Source organism: Anarrhichthys ocellatus, unplaced genomic scaffold, assembly GCF_004355925.1.
Source record: "Anarrhichthys ocellatus isolate YVR2014 unplaced genomic scaffold, GSC_Weel_1.0 scaffold46, whole genome shotgun sequence".
In the NCBI taxonomy this organism is placed as follows: Eukaryota; Metazoa; Chordata; class Actinopteri; order Perciformes; family Anarhichadidae; genus Anarrhichthys; species Anarrhichthys ocellatus.
In genome coordinates, this window is record NW_022280076.1 from 1,090,806 (window position 1) to 1,117,692 (window position 26,887).

At 43.0% G+C, this 26,887-nt stretch overlaps 1 protein-coding gene across 2 annotated transcripts; it reads right to left on the reverse strand.

The window, feature by feature from the left end:
- On the reverse strand, positions 1–26,880 carry aff4 (AF4/FMR2 family, member 4). Of its 2 annotated transcripts, none has more exons than XM_031869157.1 (21): positions 26,545–26,880; positions 14,290–14,422; positions 10,722–11,528; positions 10,382–10,420; positions 10,154–10,240; positions 9,816–9,843; positions 9,648–9,711; positions 9,360–9,455; positions 9,076–9,220; positions 8,038–8,785; positions 7,772–7,923; positions 6,939–7,024; positions 6,385–6,619; positions 5,919–6,016; positions 5,501–5,564; positions 4,506–4,642; positions 3,930–4,001; positions 3,622–3,715; positions 3,459–3,502; positions 2,901–3,121; positions 1–2,117 (listed from the first exon to the last, which is right to left on the reverse strand). In XM_031869157.1, the coding sequence occupies exons 2-21, from the start codon at positions 14,416–14,418 to the stop codon at positions 1,990–1,992; spliced, it is 3,474 nt and encodes a 1,157-aa protein (XP_031725017.1). In that variant the 5' UTR covers positions 14,419–14,422; positions 26,545–26,880; the 3' UTR covers positions 1–1,989. The 2 variants fall into 2 exon arrangements, with proteins under 2 accessions (XP_031725017.1, XP_031725016.1); XM_031869156.1 differs by lacking the exon at positions 26,545–26,880 and adding an exon at positions 17,970–20,156.
- Positions 26,881–26,887: the final 7 nt, after the last annotated feature.

Below are 26,887 nucleotides of genomic sequence, written 5' to 3' on the forward strand. Positions count from 1 at the left end.
TTTTAGGAGGAAGCGAGCTTAAAAAAAAAAACACACCAAAATAAAAAGCACAGTCCTTCATGTCATTGACGGTTAACAAACACCCAAATGTCAACTGAACTCTTGGGTAGAATGTCAACATCTTCATTCAAAAACCACTGCCGTCCACATTTCCCTCAATGACAGCCGGTACTATTAAATATGAGAAATGTAATATGTGGACAGCTGGCGTACACCGTTACAACTTGACGACACGGTTCTTATCTACCGTCTGGTAATACAAGCGTGATTCAAACTTAAATAGGAAAAAAAATGACATACACAAACAAATACTTTGCATCTCATAACCCTTGGTTCAACCCTGTTAAAGTTAGACTTCTGCTAGGCCAGAGGAAGAGAAAAAAAACTAAAAAAAACAAAAAAAAAAAAAAAAACTGCTTGGTATATAAATAAAATCTATATTGGCCGTTGCACTTCTTTTTTCGAAATATATAATGATAGATTTAAAACTCTTTGTTCTATAAATGCAACACTGACGAGTTTGCCTCTCTAAATATTGCCTTACAGGTGAACTTGCTTTTTGTTGTGCCAAATTAGTGGTCACTCAGGCCCGGTTTCTATAAACTGCACCGTAAATAACTGCATTGTGTGTGGAAATGATCTTCAATACTTTAAGACACTCCTGCTGTTCCTTAGAAAAATACACTCTGAGCAAACAAGGGATCAAACGATGAATAACACTGTCTGGAAGTCACTCTGCCTCGAGGAAAAGTTCTCAATGAACAATGTCGCTACGAGTGTTAACAACATGTCAGAGGAAGAGGCTCGTATTCTGGAGCTTCAAACGCAGAACATCTCTTAGAGAGAACATTGTCGAGATCAATTCTATTAAGGCCAAGAGCCGAAAAGGCCCCGCTAGCGGCCCCTAGAGGCCAGGATGCTCCTTGCATTAAACCGGACCACGGTGGTTTGAGCAAACTGACCCAACATTCAACCTTTGTAGCAGGGTTAAAATGAGTCCATGATTGTGGAAAATAAAAACACCGGTTTAAAAACAAATACACTGATGAGTAAGAACATTTATAAATACGTGTGTGTCAGAAGTATTAATCTGCTGTGCACGGTAGCCCTTCCTACGGTCCGTTCTTAAATAGTGTGGGCACGCTTCAAGATTAAAGCTTTAGCGCCTGGAGACTCTGCAGGAAAGATAAAAATCAAGATGGCGGTAATGTAGCTTCATGTGTGGCCAACTCCATCTTTACTCTAAAATGTGTTAACAGGACTTGATTTAAAACTGAAAGACTGCAATCAAAAACATGAACGTTGCCAGCTTCCGTTAACGGTTAAATATTTTAAAATGCATCAAATTAGTTAAAGCAAAAAATATAATAAAAAAGGGAAAATGTATTCAGATATGACGGGTGGCTGTTTGTCTTTCCTGTCACTTACATACAAGGCACAAAAATGATAAAGAGAAACCTTCATTTTAAAGCACCTTTGGTGTTCATGGGAGGTACTTTGGTGAAACAAAGTCAAATAAAAAGTTAAAAGCCAAAGTAGCCTAAAAACCAAACCCCTAATTTTTTTCAGCGTTTTTCATAGCAAATAGTTCACCCAGCGCGTCCGTGCCAAACGGATAGAAACATGGCAAAGATTGTAAGAATGCCGATATATGAAGCATGGCGACAAGCTTTTGTTTTTGTTCCTGTGCTGCAGTTCCCCATGTTTCTCCCTGTGTGGTGCTGTCGACGGTGTGAGATGCTCTAGAGTGCTCAGTGTTTTTGGCAAGCTGGTGTAGAAAATGGACACAGTGTTGGAGATATGTCTGAGAAGTTCATCACGTGTGTGTGTGTGTGTGTGTGTGTGTGCGTACAGTACATCATTGTATGTGTGTCTGTCTGTGAGCGCATGCGTGACCGTCTTTGAGCACATGTTCCTTAACTCAAGAAGCTGAGGTGTGTGTGTGTGTGTGTGTGTGTGAGGAAGCAGCGAGCAGGGAACGAGTCCTTGCTAGGGAATAAGCTTTGCGTCCAGACGCAGCCAGTGGAGGCCCTGCCGCGTGTAACGCACCAGTTCTGTCATGCTGCTGGTGTTGAAGATCAGAGGACCCATCACTTTGTCCAACTCCAAGAAGAATTCTGGGGACACAGAAGACACATCGAGAGTAGCGTCAGCTTAAACGCCTGCGATTCAATGAGTCTTCAAGATGGAGACAAGCAACATCATTCATATTTTTCTTATTCTCATTTTCTGTGCTTTATTTCTTCATAATCAATTCAATGTTTGGTCTATAAAATGTCAGAAAATAGTGAAAAACTATTTCCAAGAGCCTAAAATGATGTCTTAAAGCTGATTGTTATAACCGACCAACAGTTCAAAAACCAAAGATATTCAGAATTCACGAATTCTTATATTTGAGGAGCTAAAACCAGCATGTTTGATAAATGAAAAAAGATAATTGACTAGCAAAACTGTTTCCTGCTGATCAACTCATCGTTTCAGCACTATTAAATTGATCGTACTCATTAGGAGTTCTAGCTAATCATCATGGTATTCAAAAGCTCATTTTTCAGGGTATTTTTGCCTTTGACAGTAGAGAAGTAACAGGGAAAGGAAAGTGGAAGACACACAACTGAGGTCTCTTAAATGGTCGGACTGTATATTTCATTTGTTAAACTAAAAGTGCTGGAATTGTAAGAAACTTCCAGAATATTAGCATTACCATAAAAAAGTGGTGAAACATGTGGGATCCTGCTGCAACACTGAAGTCATAAAAGCGGTGGGTGTAACACCGATGTGCATTTTCAGTATTGCAATCAGTCCGGAATTCCCCTTTTCATTTGGTCCCCCCCACTTGATACGACAATCCACTAATGTTATATGTTGTCCCAAATCATGGTCTGTTTTAAGACGTAGCTCACCTTTCTGCTCCTTGGATAGCTGCTCCGCCTGGTCCCAGACCTCGGTGGCGTACAGGAAGTTGGAGGTGACCTGGACGTAGCTGGCAGCCATCTGGTGGATACGCTGAGGTATGGTCACAGACGAGCTGGCGCTGCTGCTGCTGCTACTGACGGACGAGTAGCCCCCGGCCGTGCCCGGCGACAGTTTGGGGGACACGGGAGAGGGCATACCCGCTGCCTTGCTGAATTAGGAAACAGAGAAGAGCACGGTTGTGAAAAAAAGAGCCGGTACTGGTTTAGAAACGGGTACACGGCACGTTGTCTTTTCTAAAAAAAAAAAAAACAAGCACCTGTGAACGCATGACGGTTAACAAACTGAAAATCATCCCTGACGGCAGATTTTATGTAATTGCAGACGACTTAAGAGCGTCAAACTGTTCTTCTGTGGAAGTCTAAAACTTTTTACCATTGGGGGAAATGTCTAACCCATTTTCTCTCAACATTCAACACGTGCAGGAAACAGATGTCTCCTTTACAATCATGTTTCCTCTCCTAACAGCAAAGAAGGACGCGACTTACTTTCCCATTCCAGGAGAGGGAGCCTGGGTGTTACTCAGAGAATTCTGTCAAACAAAATGAAGGAAAGAACATTATGTACAAAGCAGGTTACACATTCACTTCATTGAGTGAATGTTTGCCAAGCCAAACTTGATTTCAGCTTCCAGACAAACAAAAAAAGCACCTTTAAGTGTTCGGTGAGGGTTTTGGAGTATTTTAGTGCGCTGTCTTTCCTCAGCTTAAATAACCGCAGGTAGAGGAGGGACTGGCATCGGAGGCTGCAAAGAGGGAAAAAAAAAAAAAAAAGCTTCATTTTAGATGTGAAACATGCAAAGAAGACAGCAATGACCAGAGGGAGGTGGGCTGAATAAACACACATCCCTCCTTCAAATCAAATAGCTGGGGCTTTGAGGACTGTCAGCTGAAGGCTGAGGACAGGACGACACCTCTTCAACATGAAATACATCAGCTGTTGTCAGACAGCGTACTCACCAAAGCACAGCTAGCCTCTTGTCTGCTGAAGTAGCATCTGGGGCCAGGTAGCTTTTTAACTTCATAGTGTATCTGAATGTACAGACGGAACAAATGTTTAGTTCCTTGGAGAACAAACTGCTTATGTCATGACAGAAACATTCATTTCAATAAAAGTGACATGTAACACACTGACTTTGCACTTCTAGAACATGAATTAACAATGGAAGTTAAAATAAAAACATGGATCCAGCACAACCAGATATCCTCTTTAATTCCAAACATTCGTCTTTCGTGCCAAAACCTGGCGGCAACATTACCCACAATTCAACCAGCGCAGTTCATTTAGATATTGCGTGTGTAATGTTAGTAGCAGGTAAAGTAGCCTCACACCGCTAGCCACAAGCTGACTTCTGTCTAACTCTACACCACCAGGTGTGTTTTCATATTCAAACTTGTCGTCCTCAGCCACAACTCACGCTGACTCATGCATCATCCCTAAAGGCAGTGGTACCACACAACACCTGTAAACAGAGATGTGTACAGATGGTGGCGTTCCCCTTTAAATAGTGACAATGACAGCACGTTTGTCCTTACTTGATGAGCTCCACCGTTTCAGCATACATGGGGAAGGGAGACTTTGCCTCTTGAGCGCTCTTCTCCAGAGCATTGCCACATTCAATGAAAGACACCACAGCGTCCAGGTAGTAAACAGCCTTCTCAAAGCGGTCCAACTGTAAAGAGAGAGAACAGGGACACGGCGACAATGAAATCACTGATGGCGGAGCATCCCGAGTTAGTGAGCGAGTACCAGTTTAATATTGCACTTCTTTCTGAAACTGTCACAGCAGTGCCCACCTAAATGCTGCTCACATGACTGTTAATTTGCCATGGTTGTAAAACTCACATGGTTTGGTGTGGAATACAATAAACTCTTTTAATAACAGCAGCAAGAACTGCATTGGCCTTTAAATGGAATGTATAACCTCATAGATGTGGACTAGTGAACCGTAGTGTGGGTTAAACAATTGTATTACACGTACATTAAAGATAAAATGAAAGTGTATCCATAGTGTAAAATATTATTGCTTAGTTCTCATCAATAGGTTTTGTGTTTATTTGTATCATGTTTGCTTGTCTCACTTAATGTCAGAGTTATTTTCTCTTCAGACGGAGTATTTAAATTACAAAAACCTGTAAAATGCAAAATAAACGTAACATTTTCAAGAATTTTGAGTGGAAATAGCATGCAGCCATGTCAGGTATCTCAGGGAAGTCACTGATACCAGCCCGCCGCTTAAACATACTGCTCAATAACTGAGAGAGCACAGAGAAAGAAGGACTTTTAAGACTTTGTGTCCGAGGTTAATCTCCCAGTAAATACAATAAATGTTATACAATCATATAAACGCGAGCAATAAAAAGGGAGAATTTAACTGCGTTGCTAAACCAAGCATTAATCTCCATGTTGTTTTACATTAAAAGGTCGAGACCTCGTTGAACAACCTCTCCTCTCACTGCTTTGCATGCAGCAGCTGACTCTGCAGCATCTCCATTACACATGTAAATAGGCATTAAGCTCACGCTCTCACCAGTGCATCTGCATTGTGTTTCAGTTTCTTGGCCTCTTGTAAGTAGTGATCTGCCGAATGGACCCTGAAACAACATTATTAACAGGTCAAACTCATTTAAGTACTTCCCTGAAACAGCATACATCTCCACTAAGCACAGATATACAGTACATAAAATCAAACCATGAAACAGACAATAAAACTAAGAGGCAAGACGATGTTATTTCTTTACCTCAGCATGAAAAAGGACACAGCCTGCCAACAGAGAGCCTTTGAAAATGGAAATTTACATCATCTCTCCTGCATGCAGGCAAATCTATGCACGACCTCCCGAAACCTCCTGCAGCTTTATGCATCAAAGGCAATCCTAGATCCCCACAGCAGTTCTCTCTGCCCACTCTGCTGAGGGGTTATCTGCAGTGGAAAGAGCTCCTCTTACCTGTCCTCAAACACCAGCTTGGATCTCTGAGACTTGGAGCCGTCCGTGGTGAGCGGCGGCACAGCCAGCTGGTTATCGCAGCCCTTTGAGGATTTCTCCTGCGGAGACAGCGAGCGAGAGGGAATAAAGTTTCAGGAGAAAGAAAGAAAAAAAAAAAGGGGGGGAGGGGGGGGGGGCACCTGGTGTTTGAAGTGGAATATAAGAGATTGCGGGTGCCTAAAGAAACGTTTGGCGCTCTATGGATATTGGGCATATACAATATATAGACCTTTATCGCGGCTATGTTCTCGACCACTACCCTTTTCCAACGTGTTTCGTTATTTAAGTTCCTCGGGTCGGAAACATTGGTCGGCAAACTTGATGAAAGACCGCACTTGCACTTCCCAGTACCCACAATGCCGGGTGTTCACGTGACAGCAAACGGCGGATGGGGGGGGGGGGGGGGAATACGGTTACTCGCGCTCACCTTGCCGTCGCGTGTGCTGCGTCCCTTGTCCTCTCCTTTTCTGTGCTTGGAGGTGGAGTTGCCCTTGGTGCTGTGGCTTCCCTCTTTCCCACTTCCTGTCCCGCTGGACAAAGAGGTGGAGGACTGGCTGACCGTCCTCTTTCGACTCGGATGCTCCGCCTTGGGCGTCCGCTGAAGACCCGATATGGAAGGAGAGGGGGCGGGCTCCTCTTTCTTTTCCATGGACCTCTTAGACCTGGTGGGACATGAATGGTCATTGTAACACGTGTATCATGTTATTTAAAAACGGAGCAGCCGTGTTGCAGTACCGTACTCCACATCACAGAATATTAACACTCAAAAAATTACATATTAACATTCCAGATCAACATTGAAATCATAGCCGAGAGGTCATGATCATGAAGGTTGATAGGTGTGGCTTAAAGTAATAAACAAGTCATTTCACTGAGCTTTTTATAACGAGAGTTCAATTTTGTGAATTGTAAGAATAGTGAAAAAGAAAGCAAGAAATGAAGTACTGCTGTCACACCAAGTGTGAAAGGAAGAATACTCACTCTTTACTGCTGTTTTTATGATGAGATAAGGACTTCTCCTCTAGCTTGCAGCGCTTGCTCTCTGGCTTTGTGCCATCTTCATCGTTCTAAAAGACAAAGGTCGCAGGAAATTAGAAGACGCATTAAAGGATTTACTGGTGTGTGTGTGTGTGTGCGTACATGCCTCTGGAGGATTTGATGACAAAGAAATTTGCAATTTCGCACATGAACTCATATGAAGTGCAGTACAACCTTCTGCCAATCCCACATAAACACATCACTTACAGATTGTACGTCTTTCTTTGGTAGTTTCACAGCTATGATGACATAATTCTCTTACAAAAGTAATAATGAAAAAGAGATCTGAATAAAAATCTCTTAATCTATATGTTGTTTAGTGAAAATAAAATCTTCCATTCAACTATTCTTTTAGGCCGTTTCCAGACCTGCTGTGCGTTTGATTTGTTCCGGTTCACGGAGTAATTTGATACAATTGTTGCATTTGCGCCTCAATTCGCTTTTGTACATTCAAAAGCGGTCCAAAAGTAGTAAACCATGCCACGCAAGTTGTTCTCTCATTGGTCAGAAATGTAACCGGGAAAGATTTACCTCAAAATGCTTCCTTGCATCACGTTAACATGATTAAATGATCTCAATAATACAATCTGCGCCCGCTTCTTTTTGCCCTGCAACCGAGTGCGCCTGTTGCATCCACATAGGCACAAACGAACCAGAACCTCGGGGTGAAACGTTCCAGGTTTAGAACCAACTGGTCCAGATCTAAAGGTTCCAGGTTTAAGATCAATGAAACCAGCAGAGAGTACAGAGGGAATTTGCTCCATCCAGCCTCATACCTTGTGTTTCCTCTTGGCCTTACTAGAGCTCTTCTCAGAGCTCTGTTTGCTGAAGTCTTTGTTGTCCCGGTCTAGAGAGTCGTCCCTCTCCACTTTTATCTCTGCAGGCTCCTTGTAGGGCCGCCCTGGGATCCTCGACAGCAAGCTGAGATCTATAGGAAATGGTGAAGGAAAAGGAAGGGAAGGCTTTAATTCGGTCCAAAGAAAAGAAAAGCTTCAGTGAGTGTGCACTCCAGCCGGAAAAGTGTAAAACAAGAGAGACTAACCTATCTTCACTAGTAAAACCTGGTGCTGAGGCTGCCTTGTAGGGTAGCGCTCCTCAGGGTCACTGAGAGGAGACAACAGCTCTTTTTCTTCCATTGGAGAAAACACACACACGGGGGTCCTGATGCTCTCGGTGTACTTGGGCGTCTGCGACGAGGACGGGATGCTGTCGTTCCCCTCAGAGTCCGACGACGACGAGTCCGTGTCGACAAACTCCCGGGACTTCTGGGAGGTCTTGGTGGGCGCCTTGGCCTTACGCTTGTCTGCGGTAGTGACAGCGGCCGCAGTGGGCCTCGGGGAAGATTTAGGTTCCTTTTTGATGCTTGGTTTGCGGGAACCCTTAGTAGCAGCTTTAGGCCGATGCGGAGGTATCTCTGGAGCCGGCTCACTCTCCACCCTCAGGCCTCCCTTGGGTTCCTCCACCACTGGGGGCTTTTCAGACTTTTTAGGCTGTTTTTTACCCACGCTCCTTCGCGGATTTGTGCCACCCTCGCTCTGGGCGGGGGATTTTTGCCGGCCACGGCCACCCTCCGCGCCCTTTTGCGCCGCCCGTAGGTCCCTGCTCGGGGTGGGTGCCGCCGAGTCTTTTGAACCCCCTCCCTGGCTACTATAGCCGCGTCCTGAGCCATTATCCCTGCCCTCTTTCTTGCACTTGGTCGGAACATTGTCCACTGGAGAGGCCGGAGAGAACTGCTTGGCCTTCTTGAACCAGTTGTCCAGCTGCCACTTGTTGGCCATGGGCTGTTCAGGCTGAGGCAGGAGATCACACAGATGTAAGACTTTGTGTTAGTGAGTGAAAAATACTGTCTGTATATGTATATACATACACATATATACACACATACACATATATACACACACACATATATACACACACACATATATACACACACACATATATACACACACACACATATATACACACACACACGTAACTATTACAACCTAAATGAAGGGTGGACAGAGAGAGGAACAGTTCCATTGAAAATGATGCCTGAGGACCAAATCATTTTTGTACAAAGTCGCTGGTCAGTCATTACCTCAGGAGAGGCGGGCCGCGGGTGCTCATTGGCTTCACTGTCCGTCGTGCTGCTTTCACTCTCGCTGTCGGAGCCCGAGCTGCTCTCCGAGCCGCTGTGGCTGCTCGAATCGTCCCTGGATTGCTCCGCTCCTTCACTGTTATTGCTGTCGTCACAGAAAGAGTGCAATTACGGCATTATAGTGTGTGCAAAAGGTGTGCAGTACACTTTCATGTTGTACACACTGATGTGTGCAAAGGTTGATGATATCCCCCCCGCAAACATACGCGTGTATTGTGGTTTACCTTGCTGAAGTGTTCCGTGAGGCGTTCTTGGCAGAGTCCTGTTCTCCATCACTGTCCTCACTGCTGCTGAGCTTCAGGTCATCTTCTAGTAGTACACTGAGATGGAGGAATGACACTGAATTAAATCTTTGTATGCAAGTACAGCAGCGTAAACGGTGGCTCCATCTACACAACTTACTGAGGTCATCTATGCACGTCTGGTTTCTTACCTCGTCATAACTATTTGTTTTTAAATAAGCTAAAAACTTGGGCTTACAATGAGAAAGGAGGAAACGATGAAGCACTTACGTGGGCTGGTCATCGCAAGCTTTGGACTGGTGGCTGCTGGAGCTCTTGGACGAACTACCTCGCTCTAAAAAACACACAAAACTCATGAGCAACAAATATATCAAATATATATACACACCTACATTTATTTTATATTGGGTTTGAATCAGAAATGAGTGAGATACTCACTGTGCCCACTTGGGAAAGGGTGAGAGTCCTGAGGTGAAAAAAAGACGACATTCTGAATTATTATCAATGAATAAATAAAAACAAATCAATTTTAAAAGGGAACTCCTTGAGCTCATGTTTATTAGCCCGTAGCAGGTGCAAACCACTTTCATTATTGATTATTAATCGATCAAATACCAATCGCTAGTCCCATCACTTTATAGTTCAAATTAGACGGCCACAAAAACGTTTCTCTGCATTTGTACTTTGTACGGTCTGTTGGCACCAAACAAGATGCATAACAACACATGACATCATTCGAGTCAAACAGTAAACACAGGCACTGGTGCAACGCTGACCTTGGTGGGGAATGGAAACTTTGAGGGCTCTGTTTTGCAGGGGGTGTGGATGGCCGTCAGCGGAGGGGGCCACGACTGAGTCATTTCCTGAAAGAAAGAAAGAATAAAACACACACGGGTAAGGTGCGAGTAATGTGAAGTGCTCTTTCACTGACTCGAGCAATAGTTTTTTTCTCTGACTACTTATGATGGACTGTTGGCCTGACAGGGGATTATTTTAACAATTACCTTCAGAATCTCATCGACACAGTTGGCGTCACCAGATCCCTAAAGACAGAAAGAGCATGTTTAACACGTTTTCAACATGACGGTCAGTGCTGCAGGTGGGAGGAAGCTTCCATTGGGAGTAGCACGAGTCATTTTATTAGACCTAGAGTTCAATCAGACCAAGAGTAACATGCTGCGAGGTAATCTCTTCCAGTTATTACATCATTACGAATACAAGCTCCAAACACAAACCCTGCGCTGCCATTCTACGTAAGTATATTCTATATACACTGTCTGCTGCTATAGCTTTATACCTTAACATTAACATATAGTTTATGGAAAGCCTGAAGACCAGCCTCACCTCTACAGGCTGCGAGGGCATCTTGAGTTTGGAAAGTGAGGCCTTGCTGTTGGACTTCATCTCTCCCATGGTGCTGCTGTGCGACTGTCCGCTGTAGCTTTCCGCTTGCGAGCTCTTGGGTTCTGCTGTTTCCTGGCCGTCCATAGGCCGCACATACGCTGTGGGCTTCTGCAGCATGGAGCCGGGCTTGGACATGAGAGAGGGGGGAAAGGCCTGACTCGAGTGCTGTCCGGTGGGGAAGGCGGTGTGAACCCGTGAGGGAGAGTCCCAGTTGGCCTCTCGGTCTCGCGGGGACTTGGAGCGGTAGCGCTCTTTGCTGTGGTGCTGCTCGGCGGACAAGGAGCCCCGCAAGTGGCTGTTGCTGCCGGAGGAACTCAGCGAGCCCTTGGCCGGACTCGACGTGTGCGACTTGGAGTGCTCCGACCCCCCGCCGTGTTTACTCGACTTCTTCTCCCGCGCCTCCCCTCCGTGTCTTTGGCTGCCGCTGCTGCTGCCGCCGCTACTGCCGCTGCTCCTCTGGCTACCGTGGCCGCCCTGGAGTCCCGAGCGCTTCTGGGACTGGGACGAAGATCCGCCTGCCGCGGGGCCAACGGGGGTCCACTTGCTGCTCTGGCTGCTGCCACCGCTACCGACGCCGCGCTGGTCCCCGCCGAACAAAGGTGGGCCCGATTTCTCCTCGGAGGAAGACGAGCTGTTAGATGGTTTACCGCCAATCTTAGGAAGTGTGTCACCAATCGGCTCTTTCATCTCGTCGTAATTGCCCAGCATGCTCTGAATACGGCTTGACAGTTTATCTTCCTTGCTGGACTGAAGAGAGAAGCAGAGAAAGGGGGGGAGGGAGAGGTGGGGAAGGAGGGGAACGGTGTGACGATGAAGAAAGAAAAAAAGCGAGAAAAAGAGGAGAAAAAAAATGGATTGAGAGGAAAATAAGTGAGAGAGAAACGAACGGAGGGAAAGCAGAGAGGAGAGAAGAGGGGCAGAGAAAACAGTCATTATGGGCACAAGTTCAACACTTGGGTTAATTACTTTCCATCAGAATGGAGAGAAAATGTATTTCTCCAACAAAGAAAAACTTAAATTCATGAAAAGATGAAAAAAATGAGCATAATTCAAATAACAAAAAGAATGAAACTAATAATATCCTGAACCATGTGTCTTCACTTTTACATTTAAAACATTGAGAAAGTAATCAATCGAACATTAGAGATCCGCCAATCGTTGAGTTAGCTCATTCAAAATGGGCCCCCGATCAGTCCACACCCATCTGCTCACACAGATAAGTCCGCCCATTGCTCCAACACACAGAGGTTAATCAATCACACTGAAGCCACAGGTTCCAGCCGACCTGCCGGGCAATCAGCCCGTGACGGTCTGTGCAAAATATCCAGTTTCACACGAAGTGTTAGACCTCTACTTTGTTTGACAAGAGTCACACACGCGGGGTGAGGAAACAAGCCGTTATCTGTAGCAGGAAATGTTAACGAGTGTGGTCACAACATGCACACCGCCGCTGCCTCCTGCTAGCACAGCACAGCACGGCTCACACGTGTGGAGCGTCGCCCAGTCTTCTTCTGGGATGTTTCGTTTTACTTTGTGGTTCCAACATAAATGCTGTGTTTTATTAGGATTGTATTAAAAACAGCCAGTGGAAGAGAAATACTTCTGCTTCTTTGTAAATACAAGTAGTTCACAAGGGTAATATACTCTGGCTTATCACACACACTGGCACATATGGTGGCCGATGACGCTAAAAACAATGAAGTGTAAATAGAAATTAGAAACACCCGAGTCATTACACAGTTGGTTCATTGTTACTACAGATTGTATTGTACAGCCTTTTTCGTCTGCAGAAACGCTCTCACAAACCTTTTTAGGAACTTTACCTCCATGTTGACCTTTTCGCCTGCAAAAACGACAAACTACAGCATCAGTGTTTTATCTGTTACCCGTTTCTTTTTGCCTAATCTTTGTGGTTAAAATGCAGCAAACAGGAATGCGATTATTGGATTTTAGATTTAGTAAGTTGTCTTTTCTTTTAGTTTCCTTTAACACAATGGAAAAGGCCAACATAATCAAATTGAAGAATGACAATATGCATTTATATACAGTGTTTATGTACTGTAAATATACCAATAATAATATGATACTTTAGTGCTCATCATTCTGTGCAGCCGAGTTAAAAGTGTGCGAGCTCAGCGCCATAAAAGCGTTACTGCTTTGCTGCTCTACATCTGGGAGGCCGCAGCTGCGTGCACACATGGCCTTTAATGCTGAACACAGTAAACTTCCACTTAGTGGAGCATGACGGAGAGGGTTTGGGGGGGGGGGGGGGGGGCAAACTGAAGCTTACATAAGACATAAGCAGGAGACAAGAAGTACAAAGTGTAGAAAAGCCAGTGACTGAAACAGGTTGGCTTTTTCCGCATTGTTCTGTACTATTGTTTCTGAAGACAGAAAAACAAAACCGTGCACAATAACACCTTTTGCTGCTGAATTCCTTTTCTTCTCTAGTGCAAAAGGTCAAGGACCTTCTACCTTTCACTTTGTTGTGGTCCAAAACACACAGGTCGGCACTCATCGCTCACCTCTGGTCGCCTTTCTATTCCCAACCTGTCGGGACGCATTCCATCTCTGCCGCAATGACGGCTAACTCTGAGCTGAAGGAGAGGCGCCACTCACCTCGGCTCAAATCTGGTTAGTGGCGAAGATTAGACCAGTTCAGAGAACTCAAATCCTCTCTACAAATTATACTGGCCGAGCAGGAGCAGGGAGCTGGCTGCCCTACATCTATATGTATCTGTGAGCACAAGGGGGGAAGACATGGGAGGAAAGGGGGCTGGCATGATCTTGTGTTTACCTTCTTCAGCTGCACTACAAAACAGCTAACCAAAGACAGGTGTGGACAATTCAACCGGCTCTTTCGTATCTTGTGCAGAGTTAGTCGATAGCTGATTATCTGAAAGCTAACCATTATTTAAGCCAAAAGCTTACCGTTTTTAACCTAGCCACATACTACGCTGCACACAGATCAGCCAATTTCAGCTTGAAATTTGTGCAAAATCATCTCGACTACAAAGCCAACAGAGCGTGTTCAGATATGAAGTGCTGCAAGATCCTGAAGATGATTGTGAAAAAGAACTAAATGTGTTCACGTCTTCATCAAACAGGATTTTCTTAAAACAACTCTGAGAGAAAAACTGAATCAACTAAGTTTTTTTTTTTCCCCCAGACTGAAGCAATGTAGGAAGTCAAACAAATGTTACATAAAGTGCGCGCACACGCACGCAGACACACACACGTTGTGTACAAAGACACCAGAAGAAAGAGGGTTTACACCTTTGCCACAGAAGCTGTAAAGCGAAACATTCCTCTCAGCTGTTTAGCTAAGCCAGCAAAAAAAAAAAAATATATATATATATATATCAAAAAAGGTGTAGGTATGACGGTTCAAATAATATATGATGACAAAACGTGAATGTTCCTCTAAGTTTGTGTGGTTGTCGCTTCCTGTCACCGTTACAAAACTCCTCTGAATGTGAAAGCTGAAGGGAGAGGTAAACAAACTTACCACTTTGTAGGGTTCAGGGAAGAGAGGTGAATTTGCTGGAAAGGCCTCTCCTCCTCCTCCCTGCTGGATTTCTTGATTTCTCCTTTCTCTTTCTTTCATTCGGAGCACATTCCGGTCCTCACGGTTCATGTTGCTAATAACGCAAACAGAACAACAACAACAACAAGTCAACATAAGCACACGCCGTGGAGGGGACTGTAAACAGACTCCTTATCTTGTGTTTGGTTGTTTTTTTTTTTGTTGTTTTTTTTACAAGGGGCGGCTTTAAAACGAAGCAGCATCGTGAAAGTGAGTCGTTGGTGAAAGAAACACCTGGCGGGTCGGTGAGAATTTCCCTAAAAGTTACTCCTGAACAGTGAGGCAACATAACTGAACAACGTGAGCTCTGCAGTTCTCTCTTCTGCTATGAGTTCTTGGTTTCGGAAATGAATACCAACTAGTTCAAGTTTCCAACTGTTCACCACAAATCACAGTCAGAACGGGCCATCGACTGCCCTCTACTTTGAGTCACATTATTGGTAAACCGCAAATAGGACGTTCATCATCAGCGTTACCCCCACAAAGATCATGACCTGTCTCTAATAGGCTTAAGCTGGTCTAGACAATGTGCACAAGTCTACTTCTACTGACAATAATCTGCTCGTACAGATGGTGGATGTAAATGTGAAACTACTAACGGCCATCTTCAACATCTTCATTGAGAAGTTTGTTGACTACAATTTGAATGGTTGTTCTCTCAGTTCATGCGTTTTGGAGTAGACTGAAAAAGCGTCATTCACTCGACATGAAAAGAATGCAAATCTTTTCAGGAATAGTATAACCTGTAATTAGGATTAAATAACCTGCTGCTATTAAACTTTATCTTGAAGCCATCGACCTCGCCCTCACTGTCCCTCTGAGCGTAATGTGCGTCGTGCAGACATAACATTGTAGACCTTGTAACTTCGTGAACGTATGGATAAACACCAGAGAGACAAAACGACACCAAAAGCATGAACATGGAATAAAAACGTGTACACTACCAGAGGATGAAACACAAGGTTGTTCATGTCTTTTTTAAACAAGTTGTAAAACTTCTGCTGGCCATTTGGACGGAACAAGTATGTGTGATTTTTTTTTTTTTTTTTTTTTTTAAAAAGGAGCAACTTGTGTCTATAACAGAAAGCAAATACGGATCTTTTTAAAACCTGAAACGAGCAAACGATCAGCTAGGCGTGTCGGATCTCGGTTTAAGTAGACAGCTTCGGGCTCTTCCAACGACAACAATGGTTTTAACACGGTTGAGAGAGTGTGATTATACAGACACCACCCTGCCTCCTCCTAAACTATAAACACAACGCACAGGGGTGTTATCAATCTTTACCATGGGCATGGATGAAAAGAGGCCGCTAGGAAACTTATAGTAAAACACTCCACACGGGGAAATCAATCAAAACGTGAGAATGCAGTCAAACGAGGCTTCAGTTTCCTGGAAGAACTCACACCGCTCTCACATGAAAACCGAACGCTGAGTCATCACTCCTCACAGGAAACTTGATTTTCAGAGCAGAGCTAGGTAGGCTATGCTAACCCAGAGCTCAGGAGGCGACCGTGAACTGTTGGAGACACAACATTCACACCGGTGTTATCAGCAGACGTGTCCAGAAGAGAAGGGGAACATTGTGAGTCCCACTGTTGCGTCTCTAACCTCACAGCACAGCTGAGAACCAGATTCAGACTGCACATCGTCTCAAACTAAACAAGGTCAAGTTAAATTGCAACAACAGATCTCATTGAGTGTCAATTCACTCCGGCCACATCCTAGTGTGTTCTGCTTGATGTTGGTTATTTGGCCTCCCCCAGTTGACAAGTACCAACATATATAATAGAACCTACTTTCATGCTATAAATGTAGTCTGTGGTTTGAGGAAAAAGCCAGTTTCATGCACTCGAAATAACAGTTTCTACGTCTCCACCGCTTACAAATAATCAAAGACGTTTGATCCGTAGTCGCACAATGTTGCCACGTTTTTTCACATTCTTTTTTTTGCCATTCGGGAACTTGGTGTATTTAACACAAACATAAGAAATAGATGATATGTTAAATGGTCCTGAGTCCTTTTGAAACAGTGCTACGGTCCATTCTGCCAGCAAACTGTTTGTGCCTTTGCAACATCAGAATAACTTAATTGACAAGGAAGGGCTAAACATATCATCCATTTCCTACGTGGTTTTTCAAAGATCGCTCCAGTCCTCTTTATGGAGTCAAAAAAAAAAAAAGAAAAAAAAAAAAGGTTTTTATTAAGTGCCCGAACGGCAAAAGAAAAAGAAAGTGAAAAACTTGGCAACATGATGCGACAGTGTGACTATGGATCAAGCATCTGAACACAACCTGTTTTTAAGTTGGCCTCCGACCAGCCTAGAAACTCAAACTATGCAATATGGAGAAGTTCAACGATGCAATGCCTTTAGATTTCCTTTCCCGGTTAAGGGGGGCCTGATTGAGAATATGGCTCAGTTCTATCTGGGGGCGTCAACAAAGACCGTGAAGTGTACAAATGAGAGGTGACTCAATAATAGTGGTGTAACCAATGGACCACTGTCGATCTGTGACTGGCACAGATCTCCCCTTAATTACACAGTTTAACATTAACAATCGCAGTGTGAAGTTAAGTTTTACAGATCGTTATCCGCCAACATTCAGTAAAACATGCGATCAGGACATCTGCTTTTATGATTTTCTAGTCGCCTTGAAAATGAGAATTGGGTGAAGGTAAATTATAACGTTATCATGACCTACACTATAAACTACTACGACAAAGTAAAAGGATAACATTTAGAACTTTGGATGGTTTACACGGACCTCAGTGTGGTTGAAATTAATTTTTGGGATGGTGGCTAAAAAATAAAATAGTCTGGAGCCTTGTAGACCAGCTCATCAAACAACGGGATCTGTATCTGCCAATATGGAGCATCAACGATCGGCAATTGGTATCGGCGGTGAAAATACTCGATCGGGGATCTCTAGAAGTTATACTTTCTCACTTTTGTGCTGATCTGAGACCTGATCCACGAGCCAAACCGTGAGTTTTATGATGCGTTGCACCGCTAGTCAACAACGACAAACTCAGCTGCCATCTAACCTGAGGCCTTCTGGGATAAGACCCGGTTTCAGAAACACCCAGGACAAGCTATTAAATATATATTTGACTTGTTTCAACAGCAAACCATAAGAGGCTCAAATCATAAATGAGCCTCGGCTTGAATTGTTCGGCAAACAAGCCCAACAGAGTTGATCAGTTGCCAACATAGTAAGGTAGGCAATGTAGATTGAGGACTCCTTACACAACATGAGTTGAAATGGCATGCATTAATATCAAAAGAGTGGCGGCCATGTGTGCTTAATGTAATCATTCAGTGTGCCAGACTGAAAAAGGTCAAAGTCTGAGTTAAAAAGGCAGTTCACTTTGTACCTAAATTATCAGCTCGTCGGTTTCTTTCTAAAGGCCAGGACCCATCAATGAAAAAGAAAAAGGGAAGAACTGATGGTCATCTGAGCACCATGAACACAGGACTGGGATTCTGGGAGAACTAAAAACAGTATAGCAGGACTTGTACAACGTAGTGAAAAGTTTGTGCTTTATTCTTTCCACCCACCAAGAGAAATAAGTGAAGCAGCCAACTAGCCATGCATTTCTTACCCTGACTGAGAGGCCATGGCCCCAACCACTGAAACATTGGAAGAAGGGAGGGAGGAGGATTCAAAAAGGATCTCCCAAGGATTCAGAAGTGTTCTCGTTATGACTTGTCAGCCTAAATCTCTACGCCTAACCTCCTCCCGTGAAGACAACCTGGCCCTGTTTCTTCCTGAATACATCTGTAGCTGGAAGAGTGTAAACTACAGTTTTCTTTACTCTACTCGGAGGTACAATGTATTTCCTTTGGAGTGGTGACAAATCTGACTTAGAAGAGGGGAGGTGACTGCTCGTTCTCGGGAGATACCACGTCGGCAAACGGCGGAGGAGGAGGTAGTCCCACGCTAGGTGAAGCCTAAAGGGGAGCTGCGGCTTTTGTATTTGTCTGTGTAGTGTTTTGATGTGAAGGCATGTGTGGCGAACAAGAGAGGTGAAAAGAGGCTGGGGGGGTGGGTAAGTGTGTAAAGGTTTTAGAGTGAACGTGAGACAGTCTCCTGTCCACTAGAGAGTGAGACAGTCCTGGTGGTTCCTTCTTGTCATCTTTTAATCCCAGTAAATTGAGCATATGAGTTACGCAAAGCATAGTGATGAGACTGCTGAAACATAGTAATACATCTATGACTGGTGTGACTAATTACACCTTTTAATTTAACATCAAAGAAGAGAGACTGCAAGAACAGAGAGGGGGAAGACGTCCAACAGCAGTTTAATATACGATCAAACTCAAGATTAAGAGCAGTAAAACCAAAGGAGATAAAATAGAATAAAGGATTAACACTAAAGATATAAATGAGCTTGGTCTAAGACAGACTTAGAGCCATAACTATTTACTAAAACAGCCTCACAGGAAGAAGTTTTTCAGGGAGAAAGACTTTATTAAAGGGAGCAGCGAGAAGGGAACAAAACCTCACCTCTCTCCGAGAATGGAACGATCCACCTCGTCCCATAAAAGGACATGTTATTTTACACCACAGGGCCTCTCCTCCGTGTGATGTCACTGTCCTCAGTAAAGGCCCAGCCAATGAGGGCCCGTCTTTCCATCAACAACCTCCCTCCCTCCCCCACTACACCGAGCACAGGGCAAAGCACCCTTGCAGCCTCTTAAAGAGACAGTGCACAGTTTCCGGCGTGCAGGTTGTAACGAACGGGAGACATTTTCAATGACGATGACATGCTGACAAATGAGTTATCATCACATGTCTCAGAGATTTTTTATTATTATTAAAACTAGTACACAAACCGGCAACATCATGTCATTTCTGGAGTCTCTGCAGCTTTCACTGTTATGTTTAGGGTTGTTGTTAAGATTTGATCACTTCTAAAGCCTTCCAGTGTTCTACTTCCAAACAGACACAAACACAGACTGCGGCAGACATCATGGATGTGTAGGAGTTTTGTTTTTACTGTTCGCTTGGGAGGACCCGTTCGGCACATGTGCAGTAGATCACTGAAAACTTCTGGCGCAGACATATTCGCACAGCGGCAACAAATTGCCAATACGTGGACTTCCACACAGAGCCTATACATACAGCCATTAATGAACATGGACCCGAGCGTATGCTCACGGTATACCTTTGGCTTAAGGCACGTTTAGGTCTGACTCGGTGGTATATTATGGAGCTGGTACACAGATCCAGATGCCTTGGCAGGAACCCTTCAGCTCCGTCCAAAAGTTCAGATTTCTAGTTCAACATCTTTTTAAACTTCGCCTGAAACATTGCTATAATATTTACTTAATATTATAGGTTTGTGGTTTTTAAAATGTACCGAAAAATTGTAAAAGGATAATTCACTCCTTATGTGAAATATCTATTGCAGGTCCATCAGTCCTGGAAGAAGGGCTCCCTCCTCTGCTGCCCAGTTTTCTCCTGTTGAAGGTTTTTACTTGACCAAATAAGTGTCGTCTATTGTACAATGTTTGTAAAGCCGTCCGGGCAAATTATGTAATGTTGGGACATTCAAATGACTCGAGTACACATGACCACATTTTTAGTATTACAAAAAAAAAAAAAAAAAAAAATTGCCCAGGACCCTACCACCTTTTAACCTCTTCTGAAAACTGTTTTTATAGTCAATTTAAGTTCAACAAGGTCCAGTTCGAGAGAATCTCCTCATACAAAAGGTCCAGAACATCACAATAATGTCTGACTTGCGCTACGACTTAGTCCCATATATATTGATAAACGACTCCAATGATGAATAAATGTTCTTGTTCATTTCAAGTAAAATAAGGGAGAACAAATTACAAAACAGAAAGCTCATGAAAAATGTGACTCTTAAAATAAAGTAGTATATTTAACTGAATTGTCCTGCAGCTTTAAATTCAGTTAATTCAGGTGTGAAGTGATGTCAAGCAAGACAACCATGATATTATATTCTTCTCATCTTCTAAAAAGAGAGATATGTGTGCAGGGACTTTATCTGTGGTTATTAAACCATTTGTTTCAGCTCCATTCTCCTCTGTTTGAACATCATTGTTAGGGTTCTGATCATATTGGGCTCTTAGGATGTTTTTTGTTATGTGCCTTCATTTCGGATGCGAGTGGGTTCATTTGCTCAAAAGATTTGTGCTTTGTCTCGTAGTGGAGCTTCACATTGCTGCTCTTAATAATCGCCACTGAAGAATGAACATTCTGTCCATTCTTGGTTAAAAGCTCCGGTTAAGCCGTCCACATTCCTCTTTTTGGACATCATGTGAAATAACTTCTCAGACTCTCGTACATCTCCTGTTGAGTCTCTCTACCCGTCTGTCCCGTGTGTGTAAAATCTCACTGGAGTTAAGATGCTTATCAGAATACACGTATTTGATTGGCTGAGGAGCATCACTTTGAAATGATTTACAACGCATGTAATTGGTCGGTGTGTTTCCTGGACCGCTGAACGAGTGAAGTAAAGGCATGGCCCCCTGGCCTATATGTTATTTCTTCTCATCATAAGGTTTTCCTCTTAATATATTCTAGTTTTGTCTCCCTTCTACTTGCTTTGAATTATGAAATGTTATTTATTTTGTTAATTAAGGGATTGCGCTGCAATAATGCACTTAAACAAGGATTATTTAAGTTTCCCCAAGACATCCGTTTGTTTCAAAGAATCCACTTTGGGGAACACACATAATGACTTTTTTTGGATAATCTCATAATCTCTTTGATGTGCTATTTAATCATGGTGTCACTTAAGGGATTATGCAAAAAATGAGAGAGAGAGAAAAACGATCCTGAAAAACAAAGTCCGGACATGAAATGATGAAATTCTAATTTGGGGAACTCCCTTTGACTCATTTTACGATCCCGTTATTGCGACATTCTAAAATGCGTAGCTCGTCTGTAGACAATGACGTCGACGGAAACCTTGCGATTGCACAGGACTCCATGTCATTATGATCAGGGCACGTGTTTTGGAAATACTGAAGAGTTTTTTGAATCAATTAAAGTAAATACTATCCAATCAAAAACGCATTTTAAATCTCTTTCTCAACCCCCCCCCCCCCTTAAAACAGCTCCCTGCCTTCATTCAAATGGTGTGTCCAAAGAGTATTGTATAATGCATCAACAACAGGTTGTCAGTAGTGTGTGCTGTGGTGGTCCTGTGGTGCTTTTCAAGCAAACCTGCTGACAGCGAGCATTCCAGAGGGAGTGTTCCCGTTCAAATGCTGCAAAGCCGCCTCATATAAGCAGTTGTTTGGGGACCCGGGACCTCAAGACCACAAGCCACTAGGACAGGGTCTCGATCAGAAATGCCCCCAAAAAACGTAATATCTGAAAATGCAGCAACTTTAAATCCCTCTTATGAAATCAAATGACTTTCCTTAGGGAACACCAGCAGCTATATAAAGACATTTTGACACAACAGTGGGAATTAATTAGCCTTATTTTCTGTCTACCTCTTACGTGAAAGCATTTAACAGACGATGTCGACATTAGGATTAAGTCTTAGTATTCAGATTTCTTTAGTTCCTGCTTCAGTAGAAAACCCTTCAATTTTTCTATTTGGCTTCAGATTAGCTTTAATTAACATATCAAAACAAGACTCACAGTGTTGATTGGCATGTTCTCTCAACAACTGCTTACATCCTTTTCATTCAGGCAGGTTTGAAGCATTTGAACCGACTCGCTTGCCTCTTTCTCAGCAGGCGTGCGTTATCTGAATCAGAGGGAGCTGGGTAGCATTTACCAATAAGAGCCCGGTGCTGGGACTGCTCTGCATTTCAAAAAAGAATTAATAATGGATGAATTTAATAGCATTTTTATATTTAACATCCAGCAAAGCTCTTAACTGAGGACTATTATTAACAACGAGCACAACACACTCTGATGATGAGATCCAAATAAAATGCACAATATGCCTCGAGGCCGGTGACGTCTCCTCCATGCCAAGATCATCAAATCAAACCGAGGAGAAGAAATAAAAGTATTTACTAGCTTCCGTGCAATGGGATATTACACTGGGTTTATTTCCCATCACTGAATAGTTCCTGTCTTGCCCCGTGACCCATCAAAACAAAGTAATAATCCGTGGTTGAGTAAAAGGCATACGTAGCTAAACTGTAGAAAGTTCATATGGATTTTGAAATGAAAAATAAAGTCAGACAAGCACAGTAAGAAACTGCTGCCACTTGCAGTTGTGTCACAGATAGCACAACGCTCTTTCTGCCACATTATTTGTGACACACACACACACACACACACACACACACACACACACACACACACACACACACACACACACACACACACACACACACACACACACACACACACACACACACACACACACACACACACACACACACACACACACACACACAATCTCGGGAACACGTTTTAAAAACGAACCTGCGTCACTCAAGCTCTTCAATGTTCACACCAAGATAGTCAAAAGAGGCTTTTACGTTTTCGCATGACCCTCTTCACCCACACCAGAACTACGGTAAGAATATTTTACCAACCACTCCCTTGGCTTTGAATCAATGTTGATTCAAACATACCGTGATGCAAACACAGCTTCAACTCGGCATGTTCCAGCACGTCCGGTACACTTCTGATTAAATGAGGCGTCATAATAGATGAATCATTCTAAAATTGTTAAAATGTCCTGTTAAAGTTCTTAAAAATCATCCAGATTTGATGAGTACAAGTAGCCAAGCCTTACAAGCAGAATTCCTATTAAAACAGAGTGATTAGGGATGTCAGCGATTACTTAAATGAGATTAAATCGCTTACGCATTTGTGCGATCTACGATAGCTCTAATAAAGCCTTTAAGCACAACATTATGACCATGGTTTGAATTTTGTATGGCAACTTCTTTGATTATACTGCAAAAAAGTAGTATAAAGCAACCGTATAAATAAAGCTTTCGTATGTATGCGTTGTATATACTTTGAATTCACTTACTCATAAATGTGATGTAATGCCAAGAAGCACTTGGCATGTGAAACCTCTCTAGCCTTGGTCAAACAGATCCACCCTAAACGTTGTTGCATCAGGTCTTCTTTTAGCCTGAAGCATTCATGAAACACTCCCCTTAACAGTACATTACTCGCCCGAGAACCATGAATGAATCGTTGTTCAGAAAGCTTGAAAGTACCGAGCTGAAACACGACTATATCAGAAACTGAAGGCACCATGCAAACAGCACATGCAGTCGATCCTATTCATCACATGGGATAACAGAGTCCAGAGGGATGTGTAGTGTTCCATATATCAGTCACAATCTTATTCCTCAGACAGCAGTCCGGGCTAAATTTGACACTGGGATATCAGCCTGCCTACAAATAGAAACATGCTAACATAGAGCTTACTACTCCCAACCTCGAAATAAACCTCCCCACTCACCAGAACGTGTGTTTTGATACGAGCTGTGGCCAAATGGGAACGTAAAAGAAGAGACTAGTTGATTGAATTGCACGATTCATAAATGTTCTTAACTCTTAAGAAGCGTAGCAATATTTGTTCCAATTGAAATCGCTTATCACAGACGATTTACCTTCGTGAAAAACACATTTTAACTTCCCTTCACTAGAGGCATTACTGTTACACTAGTGTAAGACTGATGCTGTAACGTTCACACCGATATTATAGTGCAGTATCTAACAGCACATGCTCGCCAGGTCTGTGAGATGAAACGTCCTTAATGAGCTTCACCTCCACTGGACTATATAGCGAGCCACACGAGAGCTTAACTCACATCCTAGAGAACAAAAAGCTGAAGAACAGATGCATGAGGTCAGGACACAGTGAGTAGCACATTTTTCTGCTGTGTGAGCAACAGTACTACTGAGGGATAAAAAAAAAATTAAAAAAAAGAGCTGCTGATGTCTGATTAGATTTGGGCTTATTAAACTAACAGACTCTGGAAAAAGCCTTCCAACATCCTACTTTTCACAAGCGTCTCTTTAAAAAGGAGATAAGATTTGGTTATAAACTCACACGCTGAAGACACAATTAGCTCTTACTTTTGGTGAGGTTGACGAGAAGAATAACATCCGTACAATAAGCGAACGGGATGATCGCTACGATTCCCTTTTGACTTCACATATTAAAATACATTTCAGCTGGAGGTGGTATAAACAGGATAAAGGAGTATTGTAAAGCATGCGGTTTATTCAGACAAGGAATACTCAGTTTTGAGAGGGCGAGCTCGACCAACCTTGTACAATTACTTATTGTTGTCGAACAGTCTGGAGCAAGGTATTGCTCATTTTTCCAAAAACACCAGCCTAGAAAAACCACACTGGACTACCACCGCAATGTACAATAGACGTGTCAAAGCCAGAGAAACATGCAACCACTCCTCTGTCTGGAATGGACAAACAAGTCACCATAACATCTCAGATAGAACATGTGCATGATGGGCCCTCGCTCGACTACAGAGGAAACAGTTATACTAAAGCCACAGAGCAAAAAACCTAAACAGGAAGTGAAGAGGATTTCACAGTGGAGGGAGCACAAGATGACAGAAAAGAAACCGCTATCCACCAAAATACACTGACATTTACTGGTTTACAGGACAGTTTGGTTATAATTCCCATGATACAACAGTGCCGATTTTGGGAGTAACCTCATTTTAAGGCCGATAAATCCCTAAAACGTCCGCTTAAGATTTCCCTAGGCACCTCCGTGCTTACCCTAAATAAAAACTAAAACACTCAGCAATCTTTTACAGTCGAATACTTCCACCTCATCTCAACAGTTTCATTTAAACAAAAGGGCAGTGAGCTATTGATGTGAGCCCTTACTCTGGTGTAACACGATTTATCTGAACCGTCTCCTTTATTGTTCAATATCATGGTCAATATTCTCAAACGTTAATGCTGATTTTGGGGTCTTATCAATACCAGTTTCAATTAAAGTTTCTGATACATTGCCAACACATTACACGCTTCCTACGAGTTAAGCACAGGCAGTGTGCTTTAACCTGCCAAACACAAAATAAAACATCTTATACTTCCAAGCAACATAAACAACTGCTCCCACAACTCCAACGACCTAAACCTCAACCTACCACCACCTGACTACAGATGTTGTGCCATAAATGAGTTCACGACCGAGCCCCCCCCACCACCACCACCACGATGTGTCAACCAAGATAAACAAGTCGATTGCTTATGTCCTTGCCTCGAACACCCCAGCCAACTACAGACATGTAGCAGGGATACTGCTAATTGTTACTTACTTTCTGAACTGTGGACTTTATGATGCATTTTCTGGCCCTTCCCCCAACTGAGGCACGTAAAATGGCTTCCTAGAAAAAGCATATCAGCTGTTCTTTTGCTAGACCCCAAAAAAAAAAAGCTTTGACACATCAGCTATTATGTTGCCTTTCCTAGGTGATGTTTGACTTAAAAACACAGCTAGGACTGCCACCAATGTGCTTTAATAAATGCAGGGTCGATGTGCGGAGGCCACAGGACACAACAAACCAAAAGTTTTCGCTAGTCACTGTGAGAAAACCCGACGATAGTTAGATTGTCCCGTTCATGGGGCAGAGAAAACTGCAAACAAGTAAAAATAATAGTTGCTCGAATTTGAATTGTCACGCTTTAAGAGTTCATCTGCAGTTAAAGAGCAGAACAGTTATTAAAGCACGATGAACATGCGAGCAGCTTCTGTTTTATCACATTTAACAAATGCCGAGTAAGTAATTATAAACTGTGTACAACCATATTAAACAATGATGTGTCAACGAGTAAAATAAACAAACATCAGACGTCACATGAACAGTATCACTACGATCTCTTTCTCACTTTTTCCGAGGACGAGGAAGCCACCGCACGAATTACAAAATAACGTTTAACGATATCATCATTTTAACGATCAATTGTTGCAGTTTATCAGAACTCAAAAGTAGCCACAACGTCTGTCCGTTTAGCAGGAAGCTAACACGCTACCTACAAGACTATACCTGCATATTTCCTTTAGCATAATGTTAGCGTTGTTTGAGGCTAGGCTAGCGGCTAGCTTAGCTATGAAACCATTGAAATTTCCTGCAGACATTTTAATTAACATCCTCCCAAAATGTCAGATAACCATTGAGTATAGTTAATAACCAAATAACGTCTTCTGTGATGTTCGCCATCCTTACCTCTTGTCTTCTTTTTAGGCCCAAACCATTGTAGCTATTGGAAAGCTCTTTTTCTCTTTGTCTTTTTCCACTTACACTTACACGCAAAATGGACTCAAGCAAACCGCTATAACAGCTAAAACACTAACACCGAATGGACGGTGTCCATCTTTTCCCTAAACCGCAACTGCGCATCGAGTAGCAAACTGAATAAATTCATTTTATCTGTCGTTCGTGTTGTTATTCCTGAACATAAGTGAGTGATAGGTAAGGCTGCTAAGTTAAGTAGCACAGCAGGTACCACAGACAGGACTGGATGCATGGATGGCAGCAAGCGGTGCTGCCTTCAATTGCCGTGGGAAAT